Source organism: Sarcophilus harrisii, chromosome 3 (assembly GCF_902635505.1).
Source record: "Sarcophilus harrisii chromosome 3, mSarHar1.11, whole genome shotgun sequence".
NCBI lineage: Eukaryota > Metazoa > Chordata > Mammalia > Dasyuromorphia > Dasyuridae > Sarcophilus > Sarcophilus harrisii.
Genome location: NC_045428.1, coordinates 555,845,239 through 555,871,977, shown reverse-complemented (window position 1 = coordinate 555,871,977; position 26,739 = coordinate 555,845,239). Strand labels below are relative to the sequence as shown.

Below are 26,739 nucleotides of genomic sequence, written 5' to 3'. Positions count from 1 at the left end.
GACTCAATGTACATTTATTAAGTACCTAAGACAAAAGACAAAATCACCCCTGCCCTTAAAAAGATTACATTTTTGTGTCGGTATTTCCATAAACCAGTCTGATGTGGAGGGGCGTCTGACTTTTGTGTTCTTTATCTCTTCTCTCAGAGCTAAAACTCACCATATACCAGCTCTTAACCTAGAAGCAATTTGTCTTGGATATTTTTCCACAAGTTAGATCTCAAAAAGGGCAAATTCAGGAGGCATCCTTGTCTTTGATGCCCCTAAACTGGCAGCCTTTGATTCCCTCTGTTTGGTGAGCTGTTTCTAAAGTAACTGGTGATCTGGAGGGAGATAAGCGGGAGCTGGAGATCGGGAGCTTTCTTATGGTTCTCTTCCTTTTTTGATGAATGCCTGCGAGTGTGTAGCAGGGGGCCCTGGACTTCCCTGATCAAGGGGGCAGCGCTTTCCTCTCATTATGTCTCTCTGTGGCAGAGTCTTTGCTTTTGAAGTGTAATCACAGTAATCTACTCCTGTGGTTTCCCATTGAAAGGATTTCCTCTATGTCAGTCCCAGAGTTGAATCTCCAGCTCTTTGCTGCTCTGGTTTGGTGTTTCCCTTCCTCTCCCCTGACTCTGCCTTTCGTGCCTGCGGGCAACAGGCACTTCCTCCTGCCTTTTTAATTGTCCTAGTGTATAATGGCTAGTTCCCAAGCTGATTAGGGAGGATTTGGGGGCCTTTGTCACTTATTGGAGAACAAGCCTTAGACTTGGAATTGGGGTATTTGGACTTTAAGTTCAGTTTTGTTCTTTCTCTGGTGTGTTGCCTTTGGACAAGTCAATTCTCTGAGCCTTACTTCCTTATCCATAAAACAGATCATCATACCTGCAATGTTGTGTAAACTAGTTTGTTCTCAAATTCTGAGCCAGGTTGTGTTTCTTTTTCTGTTATAGTTGGATAAGGTTAAACCAGAGTACCAGAGTAATTGTGTATTAATTGAATTTATTTTTGTTTCTGATACTATATGTTCCACTGTTACAAACTCTTCAGATTACAAGTGCTGTTTGAGAAGGAAGAAAAATCTTTGACCTATTCAAAGAATATGAGTTTCTTGAAGTCACATATCATTCAAAATTTTCCCAAAGGGTAGGGACCAGAATACTAGAAATGGAAGATTTGATAAATTTTTGCTTTCCCGACAAGATGATCAAACCTTTGGTAAAACAGTACAGATTGCAGAAGCTTACAAGAAGCTGTTGGTGAGGTGGAAAGAGCCCTCTCCTATTAGCTGACTTTGTAATTTTGTTACTGCCAGTCCTGGAGACCCTTAGTTCCTTTCTCTGTAAAACGAGGTCGTTAGTTTAGGTCATCTCTGAGGTATCTTCTAGCTTTGGCATTATTTTCTGAGATCCCTTATAACTCTATTCTTGTTTTTTACAAGTCTGCGACTTAATGATAGGCTTTCAAAAGTGTTTTGGCCTAAACAGTGTATTGGGGGAGGGACACTAGGGTTCTTTTGTAAAGACTTTTTAGTATCATCTATCTTGGTTCTCCTCCCAACTTCTCTCCTAGACTTGCCTCAAGGTCTTTGTATTCAGTATTCTTCTCTCCTTTCTCTCTGGCATTGGGGTCCTCCTTCTACTCTCCAAAATGTTCCCTTGGTTGTTTTGGTAACTGCCTTTGCATGGAAATTACTGGAAGGCAGATAGTGGCCTCCCAGATTAGGAAGGATTTAACAGTGAGGGTATCCCCAAATGGAATGGCCTTTCTCTATGAAATCATGAATTTGCTATTATGAAAGCCCTTCAGCCAACTTCTGTTTCATCACTGACTGAAAATGTTAAAATTAAAAAAAAAAAAAAAAAAAAAAAAAAAAGAGGCAAGAGTCCTGTATGAAATGACCCAAAGTATCCTTTTCATCTACTAAAGTCTGTTTTTATCATTAGGGATAAAATCAAGTATTATTTATCACAATCAACTCTGCTGTTTGTAACCACAATTTGAGTGCCTGATAGTAAACTAGCACTGTGATAGATAAAGAAGACACATGTGGCATATTTCTAACTGAGGTAGAGTTTACACTCCAGTTTTTCCCTAATCATTTCCATTAATTTAGCTTTAAGCTCTAAAATACATAGGGTCAACCATCAGTACAATGTAGTACAGTTAAGAGAAGGGAAGAAAGCTTTTTGTGCCCTGGAATTACTGGAGAAGGCTTGATGGAGAACTGTTACTTAAATTGGGCATCCTGGGATGGGACATTAGTAAAAGCATGTACAGAAGCAAAGAGCTAGGAAAGGATGTGGGGAGTCAGCAGATTCATATTATATCACAGTAGTCATTTTAATTTAGCAAATATTTAATAAATGCCTGTACAAAGATTAAAAAGTGGCACAGTCTATGGCCCCAAAGGGCTTGTAATCTTATAGGCAAATAAGTATGACCAAGGGCAAAGGAAATTCAAGCAGTATTGTAGGAAAACTTGCAGGAATCTGGTCCCCCTGTATGGGAACTGGAAGAGAAGATTGAGCTGGGAGGAGGAGTGCTTTCTCGACATGAGGATAGGCTACCAAGACTACCTGAGAGCAGAACAGGATTGGAAAGTGGCTAGTCATCTATTTTGGCTGGAATGGAAACTTTGTGGAAATAAATGTGAAAAGGGGTGTTAGAACCTTAATTGTGCAGAGTCTTAAATTTGAAACAAAGGTACTGGTCTGATTGGCCACAGAGGGAGTGACATAAGCTAGTCTTACTCTCAAATTTTATGATTTTAGTGGTAAAGGGTGGATAGAACAAGTGAGAGCTGATCACAAAGGGTCTTGAAAGTAAGGCTGACCAGTTTAGGACTGATGGGTGATCAAGATGATATTTTTTCCCCTTAAACTTAGCTCAGTTATTATCAGGCCCAATTCCTTCCATAATAGTTGAGGAAATTGAAGACCCAAAAAGGCGTGTAACCGTTTTGTTCATCATCTATCTCAAACCCAACCCTAGTTTTTTATTCTAGGGTTCCTTTTTAAAATGGCTGTGTGATGATTGGCATTGGTGCTTAAGCAGAAACAATTAAAGCCTGTAAAAATGGGAGCAGAAAGGACCTTTGGGTTTGTTTAGTCATTCTAGTGAGGGGAGTTTAGAGAGTGGGCATGACATGTCCTTGGCTTAAAATTGAGAGCTGAAGACAAAAGCTCAGTGTCTTGATTCTTAGTCTCTCACAGTTTTTAATGCTGAAGATGTTTCCACAATGGAAAGTGACTTAAAAGGATTACCCTTGATGTTTGGCCTTAGTCACTTAGTCCTGTTTCTAAAAGGACCTCCCTGAACTCTTCTAACCTTAGAGGAATTTCCAGAATGCCTATAATGGACTGATTTTAGAGATCAGCATGTGAGACAGTAGATGGTACAGTGGAGACACTGCCTTAGACACTTAGTAATTGTATGGATAAGTCACTATCTTTCCCAACCTCATTTTCCTCATCTAGAAAATGGGGATAACAGCCTTTCCCTCACTGGTTTTTTGTGAGAATCAATGAGATAATACATATAATAGACTTTGCAAGTTGCTTAAAGCACTATGTAAATGCTAGCTCTTCTCTTCAGTGGAGTATGTATGCTTGCCCAATTCCACTAAGGCAAGGACTGAAGTAAGGGCTGGCCTGGAATATATAGCAATGGAAACCCCTATTTGTAGAAATAGGGTTGGTGACAAATTGGGTCCATTGCCAGGTGTGTCTGGGGGAAATCACGCACTATTTATTACTTTCTAGTCTAATTTGTTATTAAATTTGAATTCTCCTAAACATCCCAGGAGGATATGTGCAGCCCTGAAATTAAGATTGGAAATAATCAGTGGAGCTTCTGGTACACAGACAGGACTTTGTTGGGAATTATTTAGTTGGGAAAAGCTGATGGAAGCACTACTTTAAGAACATTGGTGTAATGGTTACTCAGTAGGCGTGACTTGGGAGATGGTTTTCACCCAGGTCTCTCATGCATCAGAAGTTTGAATTGAAGGAGAAATGGAGATTGGAGAGAGTCTAACTCACCTACTTGTGTACAAATGAGGAAACTGAGGCCTGAAATATCCTGCCTGCCACTTTTTTTTTTTTCCTCCCTTGCCTTCCTTCCCTGTTGTCCTAAGGGATAATTTTATATATCATTGGGCTGAGACTTTTTGGACCTACAAGGGCAAAATTTCTAACAAACTAGCAGAAACTTCCCTTAAAAATATCAATATATATTTAATATATTGTAAAATGGCATGACTCTTGGCATGACTCTTGGTCCCAAAGTCCTACTGTAGAGGGACTGAACATATTTTTATAATCTGTAAATTATAGCAGATTTAGTGGGAATAAGGGAAGGCATGCTAAGATGCAGTCATTGGTCAGTTGTCCCCTGATAAAGGACCAAAAACAAAGACAAATGTTTACATGTAAACACCTAGATAAATGAACTTGTAGAGGGATCCACAGTTAATGGCAATAATGTACTCTGTGCCTTTGTAGGCCAACTTTTTTTTTCTTTAAAATTTGACCCCAAACCCCTCAAAACACTTGGATATGACATGAAGCTACATTAATACAGAGTTTGGATTGAGAATTTAGAGTCAAATTCAAAGTTATGGCTCCCTCAGCAACCGTAACTGGGCCATGTTGCTCATTTGGAAGGATACATAAATTTAACTGCCTGTACTGTAGTGGAGAAGGGCTACAGATGTACATGGGGTGGGGAAGGGGGAGGAGGTATTGCAGCTACTGAAGGAATGGAAACATTAGGACAGTCACATACTTGAATCCTCGGCCACAGTGTCATAGGGTTAGTATTGGTTACTTTAAGCAAAGTAGCTCACTGCCCAGGCTGCCCAGACTTTGCTTACAACTCTCTTGCTCAACTGAAGACATCTTTGATCTCATTTCCTGCTTTAGGATGACTGTGTAAATTGTTCCACATTTTTCCTATTGGACTTTTTTTCTTGAACTTAGACAAAAGGAAAAGATGTTAAAGAATGGAGGGTCCAATTAGCAAGTATCCAAGAAGTCACCCAGGTTTATTAGGGCCCTCTTGGTATGTTGTCTGGTCCAGTGTGGCCTTGTATATTGATTTGGTGGTTGTATATGACATTAGTTACATGTTCAAGATTATTAATAATAGAACACTTTTTATTTTATAGCCATCCAGTCCAATGGATCAGATGGGCAAGATGAGACCTCAGCCATATGGTGGCAGTAACCCATACTCACAGCAACAGGGACCTCCATCAGGACCACAGCAAGGACATGGATACCCAGGACAGCCATATGGATCCCAGACTCCTCAGCGGTACCCCATGACCATGCAAGGCCGGGCGCAGAGTACAATGGGCAGCCTCTCTTATGCACAGCAGGTAGTTACTTAGTTGTCTCCATCTCTATTACTATTGAGGTGAATGGTGTGCAACTATGGAAGTAAACCACGGAGTCCCATGGCTACCTGGACCCTACCTACTTAAAGAGTTTAAAGCAATTAACTCACGTCATTGGAACACAGTTTTATTGTGACCAACAAAATGCAAACCCTTGTCACATCCATGTTGACCACTAGCTTTGGACAAAAGAATCACCCTGGTCTATGAACAGACACTGGGTCTTTAACATGCCTTATTTCCAAGCACATGTGTGCATGTGTTATAAAGGGAGATGTGGGAAAGGGTGGGGATGGCATTAAATAGATCCACCACAGGGGGAAACATCTCCTACCCCTTTGAGGAAGATTTGGAATGGAGATGGGCTGGATGGTATAGTTAAAAGAAAAGGCAAGATTTGGAGTCATCACATAATTTTTGAAAGCTAGTTGTGTTAGCTTTGTGAACTTGAATAAGTGACTTAACTGAACCTCAGTTCCCTCATTTGTAAAATCAAGTGGACTGGTCTAAGGTCTCACTCTACTCCTATAAATGTATGACTGAAGGCTGTTCTACCAAAATAATGAAGAACATTTGTTCTCCTTGATAAAACAGTACATTTTAGAAGGAGGCCAGTTAAGTAAAAGGAAGGATTGAGAAAGGAAAGTAATGTCTGTTAACAAAATTAGAACTGTATAATTGAAACATCCAAGAAATTATCATGTGGAAGAGAGGTTACATTTATTCTGCTTAGCCCCAAAAAAGCAGAATTAGGACCAATGGGTCCTATGAACATAAAGAATTTCCAAGTAAAGTAATCTAAAAATGGAATGGACTATTTCTAGAGGTCTTGGTCATAGTTTTAGAGCTGAAAGAGCCATCTCAGAGGTCGTCTAGTCCTAACCTTTATAATGGATGATGGAAGTGGTGGTCAGAGAAATTGTGCATGTAAGTGACAGAGGTGTTTTTAAATTGAGTTCCTCCAATTCCACATCCTGACACTGGTCCCCTTCATTGAAGGGATTTAAGGAAAGAATAGATGACCCTTTATTAGGGATGTAAAAACAAAGCTGCTTAAAACTTTTCCCACTCACAACCACTTTTCACCCGAGTTTTTACACAACCCAGATATATAGGTATACAAATCTACATTTAATGGTAATAAATCATAATTTCACAACCACTACATTTATGGGTTCTTGAATCACAGTTTAAGAATCTGAGTTGTAGAAGGACCCAGGAGTTTTGTAGGAAGATGATAAGTCTAGATTGAATAGAGACCTTTGAGGTCATCCGAGAGCAGCCTTATTATCTTAATAGATGAAAATGATCTGCTTGACTTCAAAATCACCCCCCTACCCTAGCACACCACGTTGCCTCTCCCATCATTTCTCATCTATGAGATTCTGTCTTGTGCTTAGAGAGGCCTTGCAAGAATGGTGTAGACCTTTGGATTGACTTGTCCACTTTATAGAGGAGAAAACTAAGGCATTTCTCAGCTCTACATTAATCTAGTGCTGGATCAGCATCATTCATTGCTTACTCTTTAGTCTGTTAAACCAGGGCGTACATGTAAAAATTGGGCTTCTCGTTCTTTAAAATCATCTAACTTGTTGAACCTGACCTCCAGTAAACAAGTAGTTTAAAGTTGATTTGTTACTCAGAATAATTGCTCCTCAATTCTGAGCTAAAATTCATCTCCTCTTTTTGTACAGATTCCTCCTTATGGTCAGCAAGGTCCCAGCGGGTATGGCCAACAGGGCCAGAGTCCATATTACAACCAGCAAAGTCCTCATCCACAGCAGCCGCCCTATTCCCAGGCACCACCATCTCAGACTCCCCATGCTCAGCCTTCCTATCCACAACAGCCTCAGTCACAGCCGCCACAGCTCCAGGCATCCCAGCCTCCTTATTCTCAGCAGCCATCCCAGCCTTCTCATCAGCAGTCCCCGTCTCCATATCCCCAGCAGCAGTCGACAGCACAACAGCACCCCCAAAGCCAGCCCCCCTACTCCCAACAGCAGGCACAGTCACCCTACCAGCAGCAGCCACCTCAGCAGACAGCCTCTGCAGCCCTCTCTCAGCAGTCTGCATACCCTCAGTCCCAGGCACAGCAGCCACAACAAACTGCCTATTCCCAGCAGCGCTTCCCTCCTCCCCAGGTAAGATCTTCCCCCTTCTCTTCCTCTTCCTTCTCCTCACCTGATAGCTTGAGCTTTGGTTATCAGAACTTTGCCATACAAATTGGTTCTCAGATGTGCACTTAAAAACCAATTAAACTCTGGGTGAACATGCAAACTGGATTGATTAGACGAATAAAAGCCTAACCTTAACTGTATGGAGTTAATTGTAGTGAAGAAATGAGAAATGCAAAATTGCACAGGAAGGTAAGGAATAGAAAATAATTAGGCTGATTTAAAAAAAAAAAAAAAACATACCAGGACTTTCACTTTTACACTAGTTGTCCCTTTAGTCATGCTTACCTTGAAAGAACACATACCTGTTGCAATGATGCAACTATTGCTCTGGGACTTCTCTTTGGTGATTGCCATCAAAGCCTGTGACATAGTCTTTTCAGCATCCTCAGTATAGCAAAAACTTCATCCTTTGAGGATGGATTTGTTTTTTTGTTTTTTGTTTTGCTTTCTTTCTCCTCTTTTTTTCCTTGCTTCTTCTTCCCTTTCTATCTTCCCATTTTATTAAAATCAGTCTTTTTCATAGCTGCATTTCCTGTGTTGCCAGGCTATGTATGGCATTTGGCCCTAGAAAATAGTCCCTACATTTCACAGTGCATAAGTAGTGATAAACAACAAAGCCATCAGAAGGAATCTTGTACCTACTTTTGATATTCTCTGTCTCGTCTGATACCATCTGTGCTTTTAGGTAATTCTTCCATCCCTTTAGGCTGCCTTAAGCCCCTGCAGATGAGAGACACTTCACTGCCCATTATTTCTCCTCCATGAAAACATCTAAGGTTGATATAAACCATTCCAAAGTTTCATAGCTTTTTTTTTTTTTTTTGGCCTTTATGTTTCAGGAATTATCTCAAGACTCATTTGGGTCTCAGGCATCCTCGGCCCCTTCAATGACTTCCAGTAAAGGAGGGCAAGAAGATATGAACCTGAGTCTTCAATCAAGACCCTCTAGCTTGCCAGTGAGTAATCCCATGTTTAAGGAAAGTTATGGAGATAGACAAGAGGAGGTCTCTTGAAGAAAGTCTGGGAGGAAGCTGGAAATGTTCTCTCCTCTCCCTCCACACCTCCCCTCTCCCCCCCATCAGAAGTCCAGGATTATGTGAACTTTTGTGGTGATGGTAACTTTTAGTTAAATGAATGAATGGAAAAAGCTGTGCGTGCATGTGTGTGTGTGTGTGTGTGTACACATGGATATGTTCACATGCAATTTCTAATCTTGGGAAATGTTTCTTCCAGTCTCCTGTTGCCCAGGAACTGGACTTTGTAGGACTGTCTGAAGAGTTGTTTATTTGTTCTTGGTCCTTGCTCTGGGGCCACCACAGTGACAGACATGGCAGACACAGCAAATACAGGCTCAAGTAATAAGCTAGAAATAGATGGGCCTTTTCTCATTCATCATTCCCCTCCCCCTCAATTTTCTTACTCTCATTGATTGTGGTCTTTACTTCAGCCTTCAGTTCAAAGGCAGATTCAGAAAGGCAGGTTCAAAGTTTTGTCCAGAATTCATTGTTATTTTGAGCATGATTAGATATAAAAATGCTTTCCCCTTGCCCAGGTTATATGCTTGCTTAACAAAATAATGTATACACAGTTGGTGTTATTTCATACTTGGCAATGAGTAAATGTACATACAGTCTTCATGAGAATATTTAATAGTGACAATTTCTTGAAAAGACTTGTCCTACAAACCTCAAAACTTAAATTGGGTAGGATCTCGTGGATCCTAGTTCTATCATCTTGCTTGGTTAAAATGAAGAGATGCCATTTGATAAGTGGATAATGAGTCTAAATGAGAGTAGTGTATATACATCATACCACACACCATCCTGTTTCCCTCAAGAAATATCTTTTTCCTCTTATTCCACAGCTTTGTACATATGTGCCTCTGTAGAAATGTTTTGAGTTTCTGCTTGGTTCAGTATCTTGTAAGTAACTTGGAAATCTGTCCCTAGTTTCTAGGGTAGGAAGTAACTTAATTGAGTAGTAAATAACCCTTTTGAGGCTTCATTCTTTCAGTCTTTCCTGTTTTCCTTGTATCTGGAGTATTCCATTTAAGAAATATTGATAAGGTGAAAGCCAAGCCAAGGGAACCTAGGACAAGATGATATATTCACTTATCCTTCTGAGATGAAGTGAGAATCAATTTGTTGTTGGCTTTTAAGAGATTATTATAGCTGGTGATTTGGGAAGTCTTACTTATTTTCACCTTGACTATTCCTAATTCATCCCAAGAATTTATTTCATCATTTCAGGGTTTGTAGACTTCGTTGGCCCTTTCTGTAGATCTCATTGACATCATCCACAGAGACTTATTGTAGATTCTTGAACAGTGCTAAATTTGCAGTTGAAGTCCATTTTCATTCCATAAAGTGTGGTTTTGTGGTTCCCTGGTAGATCTGATGGGTTATCTGACCAAAGCAAAGAAGCTTTTAAGGAGACTGGCAGTTATTGCTGAAAAGCAGTTATGACTCCAGATGTGAATTGTACAAGTTATGCCTTCCATAAACAAATAATATGTAGGACAGGAGTAGGGGGGAGAGAAGGGGAGGAATCCAGTGAAGGCCTCATAGATTTTTGTTCTTTTAGGGCTCTATCCCAGTCTTTGTGTTCATGTGTTATTTCCTTATCTCATTGACACATGATGAAAATGGAGTAGTGAAATTCTTGTGAGTATTCTGGAATTTTGTTAGATTGATTGTCTTGATAAGTAGGCCAGAGAGGCAACATCATAGTGTAGTGGGGATAGAGCCCCATGCTGTGAATCAGTAGGGAACCTGGATCTGGGTTGACTACTTGAGCTCACTTATGTCCTTCTTTGTATGAGGAGGGATTTGTAAACAGATAAACTGTTCAGATATAGATTGAATTAGATGGCCTGAGAGTCTGTAGAATATTGCCAAGCTCTAAAGAGCTCATCCAGTTCCAAAATCTTGATGTCTCAAATAAATGTCTAAGAGAGAAAAGTAAAATAGAGTTGGAAGTCAAGTGTTGGGAAGTTGACTCTCAATTGCAAATACTATTTCACTTAAATTTCAAAACTTTGTTCAGCTTTACATCTAAGAGTGTTTTCCAGATGTGTCCTCCATGTTTGCTTGGGATTATTTATTTATTTGCTTCAGCAGAATTTGAAGTCTTTCTTTCAATTACTTTGCAGGAGAATTTGCTTTTCTAAGAGTGTTTAGCAAATGTTTGGGAGGCTTGACTTTATACAGAAAACAGTTTAAAGAGTTACCTGACTTCATTTGGAGATAATAACAGAATCAGAGTGGGGGGAAAGGCCCGATTCCCCAGAAATAGCCCAGAGTTTACATGACAGTCTGTTATATAGACCATAACATAGGAAAAAGACACTAGAGAAATTCTTTTCTGATGTTGACTGCTATGAGGACTAATATGGTATTAATAGCTAAGTGGCAAGTTATTTCCTTCCAATTAATGTCTCAATCCTTAACTTTCTCCTTGCTGAACTTTATAGGAATGTGTGTTTAACCTGATTTAGTCAGAAATGTGTATGACCAAGTGCTCATTATTTGAGGTGTGGCCATAAGTCTTGGCAAGGTGCTTTGCTTCCTCCCCGACTCCCTCCCTTAATGGAAACAATTCAGACTTATTGCTTCTTTTATATCCTATCTTAAAATTAAACTGCTTCAGTGCCTAGAGGATATCTCAGCACCAATATCTATTGAGATGGACTTTAGGGTCCTGGTAAGAATGACCTAGCAATAATCTTTCTGTATTCATTCACAGAAACTAAGATGTTAGCTTCCTCTTGGAGCTAAGGGGAGAGGTGTGTGCTTGGGATATCAGTCCGAGGGAATAGATGTTACCAAGTTCAGACTTCTCATGGATTGATCCAAATGGGTCATTTGCTTTGTGATGGAAACCACATTGGGGAAGAACACCAGAAAGCCATCTAGCATGTGGGTTATTGACATCTTGTTGGTTGAATTTGTTTTTATCCCCCTGGTCCTTGGAACAACATACAAAGTTATTCATTTTTGAAACCTTGATTTTCTATACCACACAGAGAATCTCTAACTTTAGCATCTACTCTCAAAGATGACTAATTTGAATTTATTCAGGGAGTCATCCAAGCCCACCAGTTCCTGTGCTGTGCTTTCCTTGTGAGCACCTTGCTAGTACCCATCTCCCAAAACCCATAGACAAGAAGGGAAGTGAAATTCAAAGATGTTTTTTCTTATTATCTAGAATTTTAAAGAGACGAAATGAGTTTTGTAGATAATCTGCATTTCTAAGAGACATTATGCTCAGATAATATTGTGCTTCTGACATTGTGCTAGATATCTGGTTGACTTGCTTTGATTAACAATATCATCCCTGACCTTGACTCTATCATAGATATTAGAGGGAGTCTTTATATGATTTTGCTCAGATATTACCTAAATAATATCTCCTTCTTCTTTCCCTCTAATTAAAAATAGCAATCAAAACTTCATGTATCATAAGAGTAGTTAGGACTTATCCATGCAGTTACTGTTCATCAAGTCACTAATTGGAAATAGTTTTATTATCAAAAGAATAATTACATATCTAATATTTTGGACAACTTGCTTGAATTACTAAACTGATAAAAGATTTTTGTAGTAGGACAAGTCTCCAAAATAATTTTAGGTAGGATCTCATTTCTCTTTTTCTACTTGGCAGTGACCCCAGAAACAAAGGGTTGATTAGTGTTCAGTCATTTACTTTACAAAAATACTCTTTCACCTTGGTCTTCCTTGTAATTAATGAGGAATCCTTATATCTTTGGACAGGCTAGTTGGAAATGTTAACTCTTTGGGTAAGAGCTTATTTTGGAATATTTTTACCTAAAAGAACTGGATCTACTATTTATTCAGCAAACATTTAAGTGTCTCCTATGTGCGGAACATTGACTAGCATGCACAGATGAAAATTTTATATAATCCTTGACTTCAAGGATCCATAAAACTTTGGATACATAAAGAATAGTGGGAACTCAGGATTCCTAAGGTTTTTGAGCCCTAGTGTTTAAGAGAGTATTAATACTTTTTACAGAAATGGAGAATTCAAGGTATGTCCATTAGTTTAGGGGAAAGACATTTAATATTGGACTTGCATAGTTTGAAATCTCAGTAGAATTGTAGAATTTAGAGATTGACTGTGACCATGGAGAAAATCTGGTCCAATCTCTTTTGTAAATGAGAAAATAGATTCAGACACAATGTAAATTAGCTAAAGTCCTCCGTAGTAAACAGCAGGGTTGGGTTTCCACCTGTCCTCTGACCCTGGCTCTAAATTCATTGCATTTTTACTGGGTCACATTCCATCTAAATGAAAAATGTACAGCATGTAGTTGTAGATTTGGTACCTTCCCTCCTTTTTTTGTCAATTACTAAACTGGTAGGATATTTGGACCCAAAAAGTGGTTATTAATGGTTTGGTGTCAACTTAGAATGAGGTTTCCAGTGAAATACTCTAGGGATGTGTCCTTGGCTTTATATTTTTTATAACATTATGACTTGGATAGCAGCATAAATGGCATGCTGTTCAAACTTACAGATGGCAAATAAGCTAGTAGAATTAGCTAACAGTTTGGATGCCGGAGTCAAGTTCCAAAAAGATTTAAACAGGCTAAAATATTGGGCCAATTTTAATAAGGTGAAATTTAATGGGGCAATGAACTTGGACCCAAAAAAGATCATAGTTCATATTTGTCTTATGCTTACTATCTCTGAGCTTTAGTTTCCTGATCTGTAAAATGGGAATAACAGTCACTGTAAGATTTACTTCTGAGGATGGGTTGTTAGGAGGATTAAGTGAGATAGTGTTGGTAAAAAGTTTAGAAAATTGAAGCATGTTGCATAAATGTTGCTATTATTGCTAATAAGGACAAATGGAAAGTCCTATTTGAATTCAAAGGATCAACAGAACAGGTACAAAATAGGGGAGGCATAGCTATCTATATACACTTTGTCTGAAAAAGATCTAGGAATTTTAATGGATGGCAAACTCCATATGAGTCAACAGTGTGAAACGGCAGACACAAAAGCTAATTGGATGTCAGCCTGAAATGCCTAACTTCTAGGACTAGGAGGATAGTCCAGATATAGACTATAACCATAATCAGACTACATCCTAGAGAATTATATTTAGTTCTGGACGCCATGGTTACAAAAGACATTGATTAGTTGGAAAGTATCCAAAAGAGGGCAGCCAGGCTGATGGAAGGCCTTGATATTATGCTATATAAAGAGTGTCAGTTGAAGGAATTTTCAGGTATTTTTCCTAAATTCATCTTGATGAATGGTAGTTACTTTGAAGTATTTGAATAGCTATTTTGTGGAAGAGGGATTAATCTTGTTTTGCTTGGCCCCCAGAGGCCAGAGACTAGGAACACTGGGGAGAAGGGTCAGATCTAAGTTTGTTGGTCTAAGGAAAATTGGTTTTAGTGGGTTTCCTCTCACTGGAGGTTTTGAAGCTGGATGCTACTTTGCTGTAGAAGGGACTGTGGCTCATTTAAAGATTGAAATACATAACCTCTGAGGTACCTTCCCACTCTGGTGTTTCCTGGAAAGGAATACAAATATTTGAGTCCTCTACATGAAAGTGATGGTTGAAACTGTGAGAATGGCTGAATTGTTTAGTAAGCGGAGAATGAGAGAGGCTAGAATGGAACTTTGGGAATTCACAGGGTATAGTAAAAGAAAGAACAGTCAAAGGGAGATAACAGAGATGGATCATCCATATCAATCTTATAGAATTCACTAGAATATAATATCTCTAATGCCAAGAGAGGATTGTGTATGGATTGATGATGGGACAGCCAACAATAACACATACTTTATCTTATCATGGAGAATGAATGAGTTGAGCATGGCTTATTGGATTTGGCAAGAAGTGGGTCATTGGGGAATCTTCTTAAGAGAGTAATTTCAATAAAGTAGTAGAGACCGAAGCTTGATTATAAAGGGCAGTGAAAGAGAATGGGTGGTGAAGAAAGCTTGAAGTTAATTGTTGTTAATCACTTTTATAAGAAGTTTGATAGAAAGAGAAGAGGAAAAATTATAGCTCGGAGGCACAGTATAATATCAATTAGAAGTTTGGTTGGGTTCTACTTATTCCCAGATGGGGGATTCCTAAATGGGGAAAAGCCAATGAAGAGAAATATTGAAGGTGTGGAAGGAGGGGATGATGTGGAACCAGAGTTCACTAGGAGCTCAAGATAGACACTAAAGGGAGATGAACTTAGATTGGGCCCATCTCCTCAGTGTAAGAGGTAGGATTGCCTGTAGGAAGGGGAGATCTAGGGAAGAGGGATTGAAGTTTTAAATGCCTGCTTAATTTTGGGTGTTCTAGCACTTGATCCACCTAATGAAGAGCTGGCTGTAGATTTCAGTTAATAGAGTTCTCATATCCAGGGAGCTTATATATGGGGGTCTGGAGAAGGGACACCAAAAAGACTCATCTTCTGTGACTGTCAAAGGTTAGATCATGGGCCAAGTAGGGAAATATAATCAGTACTCTACTTTTTGTACTGGTGTACTACTGAAAATGAGATCTGAACTTTAGTAAAGGAAGTCCTTCTCTATCCCAATAGAGTAGTTTTGCTAATAGTTTTTGTTTCTTTTAAACCTAAAGAATTAGGCACAATTTGTCTTTCCAGCCTCCTAATGGAGGATCAAATGAACAACAAAAAGGGCAACTAAAAAAAAAGGGTCCAAAATGAGCATGGATTTGAGGCCATAAGGGCATTGTCTCTCATCTTACAGGTGAGGAAAGTGGAGCTGGCGGTGGGAGGGGGGAAGAAAGAAGGAGACCTTGTTCAGTCACTCAGATAACCAACATCACACCTGGCTCTCTCATTGCAAATCCAAGGCTCTTGCCACCATTACTATACTGTCTCACTAGACATGAGCTTAAATAGCTGTTAGTTTATCTGCCCTTTCTCCTCTCTCCCCCTTCTCTTCACCTTTTCACAGTTCTGTGTAAATGCTGCGTCCCCACCACACCTCTCCCTGGGAGGGTATGAGCTCCTTGAGATCAGACACTGCTTTTTTTTGGCATGTTTCCAGTCCTTGGCACATGATAGGCATTTAATAAATGCTTGTTAAAGGAATGAATTTATCAGATTAGAGCTTTGGACCTGGCTACAGCAAACTTTGCCCCTCACCGTTCTTCTCTTGAGGCTTGGGCAATACTCTTGTTGGTAATGATGGTTCCCTTCCCCATTAGGGACTTGGAACCCCAATATTCATTAGTGGGTGACCTTTAGTGAAACATCAGCCATGGTTAGGCACTGGGGGTGGGAACAAGGAACTCCCTCGAGTATTGAAGAGAAGATTTGATTCTAGAAGCCCTGGCCTCAAATCCCAGCTCAGATACTTCAGCTTTGTTCCTCTGATCAAGCCTTGCTGTCACTCGGCCTCTGGGAAGGCTGAGCCCCCCACTTTGTGGCCTTCAAAAGCCCTTATGGCGCTAAATCACCAAAATGGTGATTCTGTGACCCAGGGTCAAACCCTTGACTTTGAACTTTACCAGCTGTGCCCTTAGTCAAATCACTTCTCAAGTATGAGTTTCCATCATGTATATAAGATACTTTGAAAATCTGAGAATTTTTTTAAAGACAGTAGTGACATAATAGAGAAGGCTCTGGACCCAAAGTTAGAAAACAGCTCCTTCTAACAACTCCAGTCCCCCTGTTGTTGGGTCAAATGACTTATACTAACAATGTCTTTGATCAGAAATTCTTGAGACTCTGCATTTTTGCTGCTCAGCTTGGTGAGCTGCTCACTATTGGCTGCCATCTATGCCTTGATACCTGCCTTCCCCCTTAAAGATAAAAAGGAGAAAAACTTTGGAAGAGCAAGCAGATATGCAGTATTTGGTGCTCCGAGAAGAGTTAAGTTAGGTCTGCTGTGATTCCTGTCTGTTGTTCCCTGCCTCCTGGAGAGAGCCTTGCAGAAGGAGCCTGGGACTGAGGGTTTCCCTTCCTCTCTCCCTGCCTCCACCCTTGCCTCTCCCCTGCCCTGCTCTCTTCTTCTCCTCTCTGTCCTCTCAGTCTCTCTCTCTTACTGCCTTTGTTTGTGTCTCTCTCTCTTCTCCCCTTCCTTCCCTCCCTTCTTTCCTCTCCTGTCCCCCCACCCCCTCCAGCAGGGAGTCTGTGTGCAGGAAGCGTTTTTCTTACTCCCAGGTTAGGTTCCTTTTAGGTTAGGCCATGCGTTACCTCTTCTTAAACTTGGGCCTTGGAAAGGGGCTCCCACCCTTCTGTGGCCCCTCAGCCAGGGAGAGCCGAGAGTCAGCCAAGCACCTACTGTGTGCCAACCCTGTGCTCCAGAGCCAGGCCCGAGGCGCCGCAGCCCACTCTTGCTCGTCCTCTTGCTGGCTGCTGCCTGGGTTTGAGTTTGTGCTCGCAGCAGATTATTGTCTGCTTGTTCCAGGGCGCGTTTCCTGTTTCTATTCTAGTCACTGGTGGCTCGGCTCGGCTTCCTGCCTGGATGTGTCTCTCAGATTCCTCTCACTGAAACCTTTTGTTTTATTAGCAACAATCTCAGTTTGAAAAGTGACTGAGATCAGCCCGTGAAGCTCCTTTGAGGTGAGCCAGCCCCAAGGTGGGGCCGCAGGTGCCTGGGAAGAAGAAGCTTTGGGGTTTGGGCTGCGTTCTTTTGTTTGCCCCCAGCCCAGTACAGGGCCAGTGGGTGGTTCTTTGTTTAATCCGGAAATTGGTATAAGGAAGAGAGTTGTGAACTTGAAGCACCAATTTGCTCCCTCCCCATCACACGTTAGCTCAGGAGCGGGAGGGCCTGTCCCAAGTGGGCCGGACAGCAAGACTGTGTCCTCTGGGCCCCCCCTCTTTATCTGCTACAGGAACCTGCTAGAATGTCACCCCAGAAGGGTCTTAAAACAAAATGCTTGCTCAGAAGAGACCTTAAAACTAGCCTGAGCCAGAAGGACTTGATCAGAAAGGTGAGATTCAATGTTCTTCCTCCCAAAGCCTCCCCCAAACCCAAGGGACATCGGCATCAAGCGGAGTTTTGAATCAGAAAGGCAGTGTGCTGCCCTTCACAGCAATGCAGCCTGCTGGGAGAGAGCATGTGCTGAATCAACCTTCCTGCCTGCCAGAGCAGGGGAGGGGGCTGTGAAGGTGTGGGGACGTGGTGGCCACCTTTATTTGGATGTCAGGGTGCTTTCTTCCTCAACTCTGAAGGAAAAATATTTGTTTCAGCTCAGTTGCTTCTTAGAAGAGAAGCTAGTTAGGGGGACAAGGTGATCTTCTAGAATTCTTTGTCCCTGGAAGCAGAACTGCTGGGTGCCTCAGAAGCAACAGATGGGTCTGTTCCAAGGAGCCATGATGGAATCCCCAGGGATTCCAGGTAAACTGGCTGGGTTCAAACCAGCTCCCCTAAGAGAATGCAGGGAGCAGTGGGTGATTAATTTTATTATTATATTTAATCAGGCCTTTATTCTAGGAAAAAACCTCTTATAGAGGATGCTGAGTTTCCCAAAATACTGAGAAATGACTTCTCATACTTGAGTGTTCTAGCAACCTTTGACCTCAGGGATTGGCAATCAGGTAGCTTCCTCAACACATGGAGTAAACCATGTTGCCATGGAAATGCTGAGCCATCCTCCCCCCTCCTCAACCTCTTCCCCCGCCCCCTACTTTCCCTTTCTTCCCCTGCTGATAGTCTCATTCTTACAACACTGACAAAGAAAGTTCCTCAATGAAGCACAGATTCTAGCTTCATCTATTGACGTGTTCTAAGATGAGCAGCAGAATCTTGGGTCTTGTTGCCAAGCTGGTATCTTGAAATTGATGCCCTTGTTGGATGGACTCAACTCCATCTAATGGGGAGTAGGATCTTCCCATTTCCCTTTACATAGGAATACACAGAAAACACTGATAGTTCTCCGCCCCATCTCCAGATTGAGGTGAACTGTTCTCCTTCTGGCCCAGAAGGACCTTTTAAGTACACCATTGATTCTAACATACATGGCACTTATTTCTGAATCATTGAACCAAAAACTTTGGTAAGAGCATTTTTTTCTTCCTGGAGATTTCTAAAAGAGGAAATATTCCCCCTGGGTTGCTCTTGGAATTATGGAGGTAGTTGATATGTTGTCCTACCAAATAATGTTGTGACCAAGTCTGAGATAAGGGATTCTTCTGTGTCCACCTTCCTCCTTCATTCATTTTCCACCCTCCCTCTCTGGAATGGCATTATGATGTAATAATTGTCTGAGATGATGCAAATGTTCCTAGAGCCTGAACTGAGCACTGCACTCCCCCTTCTTCCTCCCCTCCCTTCCCAAGACAGCCAAGAGGAGCTCGTGTCACACAGATGGTGAGAATATGTGCACTGAGTGTGGGGAGAGGGTCAGGAGGGATCTGCGCCCCCAAAGCAGCACTGACGTGGGGAAATTCCTACTGGGAAGTGTTCCCTGCTGGGTTGGGAAGAGGATTTCCCCCTTCCTCTTCCCCTCTAAAATAAATCCCATCTCATGTCATTTCCACCTATCTGAGGAAGAGGGGTCAGAATCAGAGACCGCATACAAGCCTTAGCTTTTCCCTTCTCCACTAGGGCACTAGAGCAGACTTACCTGCCTATAGATCCTTCTGGGCCCCGTGGCTCGGTTCTGACATGGTCACAACAGGCTCTCGGTGTGCTTGTCACCCCGGCTAGCTGCAGACCATCCTTTTCTTCTTCTGTTTCCTGCAAAGTTTCCCTCAGGCCCAGGCTGTGGGATAAGAAATAGGGGATCCAAATAGGATCCCACTTGAACCTCTCTAGAGGGCACCTTTCTCTGACCCCCAGTGCCTTTACTCCAGAACATGAGTTGGATGCTAGGAAGCATACTCCAGGGGAAGGGCAGGTGAAGCCCAGATTTGTTGGCATGGGCATGGGCAACCTTGCCATCTAGAAAACGTGTTGTCACAGTTATCAGTGGGACCTGTGAGACTCCCTAGAGGGGAATGAGCTTTGTACAGCCCCTACTATGTGGTGGGCACTGTGCTAGTGCTTTACAAACGCCCTGAAGAGTAGCTGAGCTGGAACCAGGGGCACAAGAGGCTAAGTTCCTTGCCCAGGCTCAGCAAGATAGTAAGTGCCTTCCTACTCCAGGCCCAGCCCTGGGCCCTGCTTCACCTCATCCCACCAGACCCCCGCCACAAATGCTTGGCCCTTCTCCAGTTCTCTCCACCAAGTGTTCATCTTAATCCTCTTTTCTTTCTGGCTACTCCTCCTCCTCCTGTGCCCAGGCCCAGCCAGCCACTAGTTTGCAAGGGTCTGCCCAGCACCATTGGGTTAAGGAGCTTGGTAATACCTGAGCTGGGATGGGCCACGTGGGCTTCAGAGGGACAGGGGAGAGCCCCTTGTCCAGTCGGACATACCCTTCCACTGCTTCCTTCCTGCTGGGACTTGGGGGAAATCTTGCTCCATACATAATAGCTTTGAAGCTACTCACTCACTCTCTGGCCCAGCCCTGACCCACTTTATTACATAGAGATTTAAGACTGTTTTTGACAGTATGACCCCAGAAGGTACTGCCCATTTGGAGCCACGATGTGATTTTCTGACATAGGGAGGAAATCGTTGCTGGCAAACAATGGGAAATCTTAAGGCAGAACAGAAAGAATCTAGAAAGTGTATTCTCAAGAGGTGCTGTAGGAGGATGACCCAGTGTGGACGGAGGGAAGAAACTGGCCCCTTTCTCCTACGAGCCCACCTAGGACTAAGGAGACATGCCTGGGCCTGGGGTTTTTCCCACCCAACCACCCTCTTGGCAGCCATGAACAGGCCACGTGCAGTTCTGTCTCTTCCTCCCTGTGTGGCAGCTGATGCCCAGAATTCTCTTTGCAGGGTTGGGGGGAATACCTACTTTCTGCCCATTGCCAACCTGCGTGATTATGTTTGGTGTTCATGTTTTATTGGTTTGGGGAGTGGGAAGGAGGGGAGATGTTGAGCAGAGGCACTAGATGTGATTAAAGCTCCCACTGAGCAGATCTGTGGGAGCAGAATATCGACCTATGAAAAATCAATGGCTGCTACAGCAGCCGAGCTGGCTGTTTGCAGGAATGTAGTCAGCCCCACGCCTTTCTTTTCCCTTTTTTCCACCTCTGTCCCATCCCCAGTTTTCACCCAAAAGACTAGACCCATCTCAGAAGATTTGCAGAGGTAGATTAGAACAGTAGATTCTTGTATTTTTGCAATTAGATTGAAATTCCTCCTGTGACATGGAGCTCCGCCTCCCAACAGCCTCTTTTCCAAATGCTCCTTCCCTGCACTGCAGTTAGAACCAATGGCTTCTATAGTGTGTTTAAAACCCATCTGGAAGGGTGAACTTTTTAGCCTTAAATGTGAGAACTGAATTCCATGGTTTCTCAAATATCCAGGACCCAGTGAGTAGAATTGCCCAAGTTGGTAGGATTGGAGAATGTTGACATTTCAGGGATAGGAAGGAAGGGACAAAGGTTGAAGGAAGGAGAAATCAGCTGTCCATGATGGTGAGATTGAATTAAAGGAGTTGTCAGTTAGAAGGTTTATTTCTGTTATTTTCATAGACCCAAGATGGGTAACTTCTGGCAGAGAACTAGTAGTCTGCAAGATTTCAGAATTTTCTTTTGCTTTTAATATTTCTTCTAGTTGTTTAGTCCCTGATTCTCAAAAGCTTTAACTTTCACATCTGAAGCTATTCTCACATAGTGCTTCTTTTCTAAGCAATCAGTCCTACATGTATAATAATGCTCACAGGTCAGAGAAATTGGTTGTCTGAGTGTATTGGAAGAGAGCTGTGCTGCTCATGGGCTTCTGTTGTCCCTTGGCTGGAGCACTACTCTGGGGACCAGGAAGAATTAGCCTGACTCTTACCTCTACTTAATTTTCTTAGGTAGTGGCAGAAATGTGTCAGCTTCTGTGTGTGTATGTGGGGGGGAGGGGGGGCCTAAGCTAAACTTCCCCACGCAAGATGCAATCTAGAAGCAGTGATCATGATTTGATAATTGATGCTTCCTACCCAGCATATCCTTCCCTTTGAAAATGAAATTACATTGAGTTCAGTGTTTGCCCACTCTGTATCAAGCTAGCCAAAGGGCTAGAAATTTAAAATCCAGCCAAACTGGACATTTGATATTTAAAAATAAATCACATTAGTTATAAGCCAGGGGAGTATCCTAAGTCATACTCTATCTGTCAATCAAACTGGCCATGATTGAGCATTGGAAGAGGAGTTGAAATGAAAATATGAAAATAATTCTAAAGGTTGACTCTGAGCTATGGATGAAGATTGAGTCTGTGGAAGTTGGGGGTCTGTGATGAAAAAGGACAAATGGGAAAAGCAGTGTATTAGGGAGGGCCACTTTGGCCCTGGGACTCTCGATGGTTTGGAGTAGGCTGTGGTGGGCCACAGCTCACAGAGGGGCTGCTCAAGGCTGTAGAGGAAGCACTGCTGACCCTACTAAGCACTTTAGAGATGAGCAGAGAACTGAGGTTCACATCTTAATTTAGTGCCTTTTTGACCATGGCCTGGCCGTTTATTCTCTGTAGACCTCTGTTGCTTCATTTAACGATAATAGCTAGCATTTATATAGTGTGCTGGGGGGAGGGGTGCTATTATTATACCCATTTTGCCATTGAAGCAGACAAGATGAAGTAACTTGCACAGGGTCATACAGCTAGGAACTAGCATCTATGGCTTGATTTGAACTCAAATCCTCCTGACTGGAACCAGCGCTTTACCCCACTGTACTACCAACTGCCTCAGCTGGAAAAAAAGAAGGTTGAACTAAATAAAGCTCCCCCCTCTGAGCTCTTCTGGGTCTACAGATGAACTGAAGACATAGACTAAATTTGAAAGATGGGGACATTTTTCCTATGACATGTTGGTTTGGAATCGTTTGATCTTAGAACTAGACTTTCTATTGTGATCTCCAAGCGTACATCCTTTTCCCCTAGCAGTACTGAGCAGTAGCTCTCTTTGGTCCAGAGCTTTCAGGGCTTAGATCACAGGCCAAATGTGGCTAGGGAAGTAAGGCATTGTCTAGTTCAAAGAGATAAAAGGTACTTCCCTTATTCTTTGATTTTTCTATACATTATTTCTTTCTCATATTTCTGGAAAGTGAAATTTAGGATGGACCCCACTTTTCCTTAATCAGTCAATAAAAACCATGAGCTTTTAGAGCTTCTTGAAGCCCCCCTTCGCAACTTCCCCTCCATGCCCTCAGCATTCTAGGAACTCAGACTTCTGGGCCTTCATCAGATCACCAGAAGGTGCTAGAAAGAATGTTCCCTTCACCTACCCACAGAGAAAGAAGAGGGCATTTGGTGATCTTGTCTTGTACCGTTTCTTGGACACGATGGAAGTGCTAGAAAGCTTTTAATGGTTGGGGTTTAGGGAGAATTCACTGATGAGATACCTCTTAATCCAGGGCTTGAGAGCCCCAGTGACCAGGGTTGGCCCCAAACAGAAGGGGCCACACGCCTTCTTAGCATCTTTTAGCATTCTTACCTGGAGGGACCCCCCAGAAGGAGAGGAGAGCCAGAAGTCTGGGTTGGCAGTGTTCCTAGAATGTCAGACGGGACCATTGGATTGGTTTTTAGGGCATGGATGGTGGGTGATTAAGGGTTGGAATAAACCACCCACCACTTGGAACAACAGCACAATGGCAGAAAAGCTTGTGAGTCCTTTCCTGGCTGGAGGATGAGCAAACCACTCTTGGAAAGAAAGGTTTTGAACCCCAGTTGCCCTGGAGCCTAAATTTAAGGGGGATGACGAAAAACCTAATGATAGTTGGCACTTATCTGTCATGTGCTTAACATGCGTATTCTTGTACGCCTTGCACCCTTTGGAGGGAAGGAGCTGATACAGATTCTATTAGTTTCATTTTCCAGATGAAGAAATAGGCCCAGAGAAGATAAGTGACCATGGGGGTGAGGGGGGTGACACACAAGAAGCATGTAAGTATTTGGAGATGACTTTTCAAGTGCAGGCCCTGATTGGTTTTCATCTTGTGCTGATCACACTTAGCTCAGTCAAATCTAGATACTCTCTTGTTTCTTGGACACTGGCATCCCAAAAGAGTGAGTGAGTATGTGGGTGAGCTGGGCAACACAGTGGTCAGAACACTGGTCATGCAGTCAGGAAGTTCAAATCTAGCCTTCAACACTTCCTAGTTGGGTGACCCTGGACAGTCACGTCACCATTTGCCTCAGTATACCCATCTGTAAAATGAGCGGGAGAAGGAAATGGCCAACCGCTCCAGTATCTCTGCCAAAAAACCTCAGTGGGATCAGGAGGAGTTGGGCACAATTGAGGTGACTGCAAACCAGTGTGTGTGCACGTGTGCACTTGCATGCATTGTCTATTGTTCATTCCCAAGGAAGGAGGTTTGATGAACCACTTCGTTGTCTGCCAAATGTTTCCTTATAGTTGGCATAAATATTTACTGCTGTAGTCTAATTCATTTCAGCCTACATTTATTAAGCACCTATCTAGTGAAGTAGAAATAACTTTATGTTCTTGACGGCTGTGCCAGCATCAGCTCTGCCAGCTATCAGGAATGAGAGAGGAAAACCCTGAGTTTGGAGTCAGGATCTTCAGAAGTACCTCGCCCGCTCCCGCTCTCCTTTTTCACAGCCTCTCTTAGCTTTGGTTTTCCTCATTTATGAAAAGCTCCTGCTAAGCTGAAAAGGCTCTGTGGTCCTGGCCACAGACTTATTTATCCAAGGTCTCACCTGTCTGACTTAAGAGAGACCAATTCCTAGAAGGCTTTCTGGGGGAGTAGTTTTTGGCCCCAGAAATTCACAGAGGCTTCCTTGGATGGTGATGTGGCTTTTAGTCTGAGCCACTGGAGAGAATGCTCCCAGCAGTAAAATAATGGACTTGGGGACATAAGTACAGAGGAAAACAGAAGCCAAGCACTTTCTTCTCTCACTGAACTTACCTAGCTAGTTTAAACTCTTTTTTTTTTTTTTTAAATAGTCTGAGCAGCCTACTAGTCTCTTCATCTTACCTTTTCTGCTTCATGCTAATTAAGTCTCTTGTCTTCTTTTCTGAGCCTTTTTTTCAGGGGTCCTATTTCCCAACCACAATAGTATAGAAATTACTGCCTACCCTGATTTCCAATTTCTTGGGCTGGAATGAAAGAGACTGGCAGATTTCTTCGACACCTGTGATCAAGTCTGAGTGTATTTTAAGAGTCTTGCTTCCTCTCAGGTGCTAGGGTTTGGGTGGGCTACTTGTTTGACTTGCAGAGAGAATGAAAGGCCTATGAACACCTTCCAACAGTTGTTTGTGTGGCAACACATGGGAGAATTCAGGAAGTTAATGAAGGGAAGCAAAAATACTTCATAGCTGAAAGGATTAGAGAATGCCATGGGGGGGGGTGGAGTTGGAGTATTATGAAAGCTTTGTTTCCAAAGACTTGGGAGAAAGCCCTGTTTAGCCTAGACTTTAGGCCTACTGGTTGGTGATACCTAAGGGGTGGGAAAGGGATGTTGATATCCCCCACTGTATCAAGTCTGCAAAGGGAAGGTTTTCCTGACCTTCTTTTGCATCATCTTGTCTTGAAAACCAATTCATCCAGCTCGTGCCAGAACTTGTAGCCCCTCCCCACGTGAAGTACGGCCGTGTGATTTCAGGCATGGTTTTGTTGTGCTGTTAAGAGAAGGTGTTAGCTCCTGAGTAGTCCCTGCTTGTCAGTAAAGGCTGACAAACCCACGCTGGCATTTACTGGGGCCAGGCAACCAATCACAGCTGGAACGGTTATCGTCTCGGAGTCCCTGTGGGCTTCCTCTATCAGGTCACATCCCAAAATAACACTGGGCAGTATTTCAAGTGAAGAAACGAAGGCTTTGGGGCTGCAGCCAGCCTGGAGTGTGAGATTCTGTGTGAAATAGTTGGACTTGCTCCAGTGCTTTTGATCTGCATGGCAGATGAGCAATAAAATGCATAAAACACATTGGAAACACGTGAGGAAATTCTCTTGGCCCTACCATTTCCTTAGGGCTGGCAGGGTACTCAGCCAGCTGACCTTCACCTGTCTCGCAGCAGGATTGGCCTGCCTCAGGATAGAAAAGGAGATCCCCATTTGCTGGAGTGTTTTGTTTTGTTTTGTTTTTTATCTATTTAGGTGTTGTTTTTTTTTTTTCTGCCAAGGGGCTGCCTGTATTCTAGAAAGATCCTATCAGAGGGTCTGTTGGAGAACCCCCTTTGATTAGGAAAAAGAGCCGGAAGTAGGATCTGACTCCACTTGACACTTCCCTCTCTGTGTGTGTCTGCACTACTGAGATGGCTGTGAAAAGCTGAATTGGTTGGGCACCTTTGGGTCTGACTCAACACCAAGACATCCGGCTTTTGTGCAAGAGAAGACCTGAATAACTGGCTTTTTGTTGGGTAGAAAGTGGGGCGTGTCCCATGTGTGAGAGGCCGCCTGCCCCTGTTGGTGGAGGGGAAGCTTGCTCCCTCGTGGGAGGTGATTGCTCCTCCACTCGGGAGAGTTGGTGGTTCCCCATGTGGACCTAAGATAGGTTGGTGTTGTCTCAAGGGCCTTCTCGGCAATCGGTGTAGATGGTCTAGCCCCCTCTTGTTGCAGAGGGGAAATGAGACCCAGGGAGATTGTAACTCACCAAGCTTTCACACAGCTGATTAATGACAGCTGGGATCAGCATCCGGGTCTCCTGAGAAGGCATTATATGTGGGGAACAGAGCCGTGAACTGATTTGAATTGGATAACTTGAGTTGGAATACTAGCCCAGCTACCTCAGACAAGCCACTGAGTCAGGGTGGGCCTTCTCCATCTTCCCCCCCCCCCCCCCCCCCCGCCCCCCCCCCCCCCCCCCCCCCCCCCCCCCCAGACTGATGGGCTTGGACTCAGAAGTCGCTGAAAGCCCTGGCAGCTCTCCAGGAGGTCTGAGATCTGTTTTCCAGCGCTCTTGCCATCTAGCTCCTCTGGGTTGTACCAGGGGGTCTCCAAGGTCTGTTTCAGACTTTTTTTTTTTTAATCTTACTAAAGTAGGCGACTGCTGTGCAGCTGGCCTCACACCAACTGACAGAGAGAAGGGAGCCCATTGACCCTGTGACTGTACTTGAGCTGCTTCTCTCTGCTCAGATGTCCTGGTCCCAGACTGAGCTGCAGTTGACAGTGTTTTTACATTTCTTAGCCCTTTTCCTTTAAGGAGTTCAGGATACTTTACAAAACCTGACAGCCAC

The 26,739-nt window shown here is 42.8% G+C and overlaps 1 protein-coding gene across 2 annotated transcripts in view; it reads left to right on the top strand.

Annotated features, from left to right (window-relative positions):
* ARID1A (AT-rich interaction domain 1A) overlaps positions 1-26,739 on the top strand; it is an 88,995-nt gene that overhangs the window by 36,422 nt on the left and 25,834 nt on the right. For both annotated transcript variants that reach the window (XM_031962515.1, XM_031962516.1), the window contains exons 2-4: positions 5,150-5,362; positions 7,075-7,521; positions 8,397-8,513. In XM_031962515.1, the coding sequence (XP_031818375.1) occupies positions 5,150-5,362; positions 7,075-7,521; positions 8,397-8,513 (777 nt within the window). The remainder of the gene's footprint in view (positions 1-5,149; positions 5,363-7,074; positions 7,522-8,396; positions 8,514-26,739) is intronic.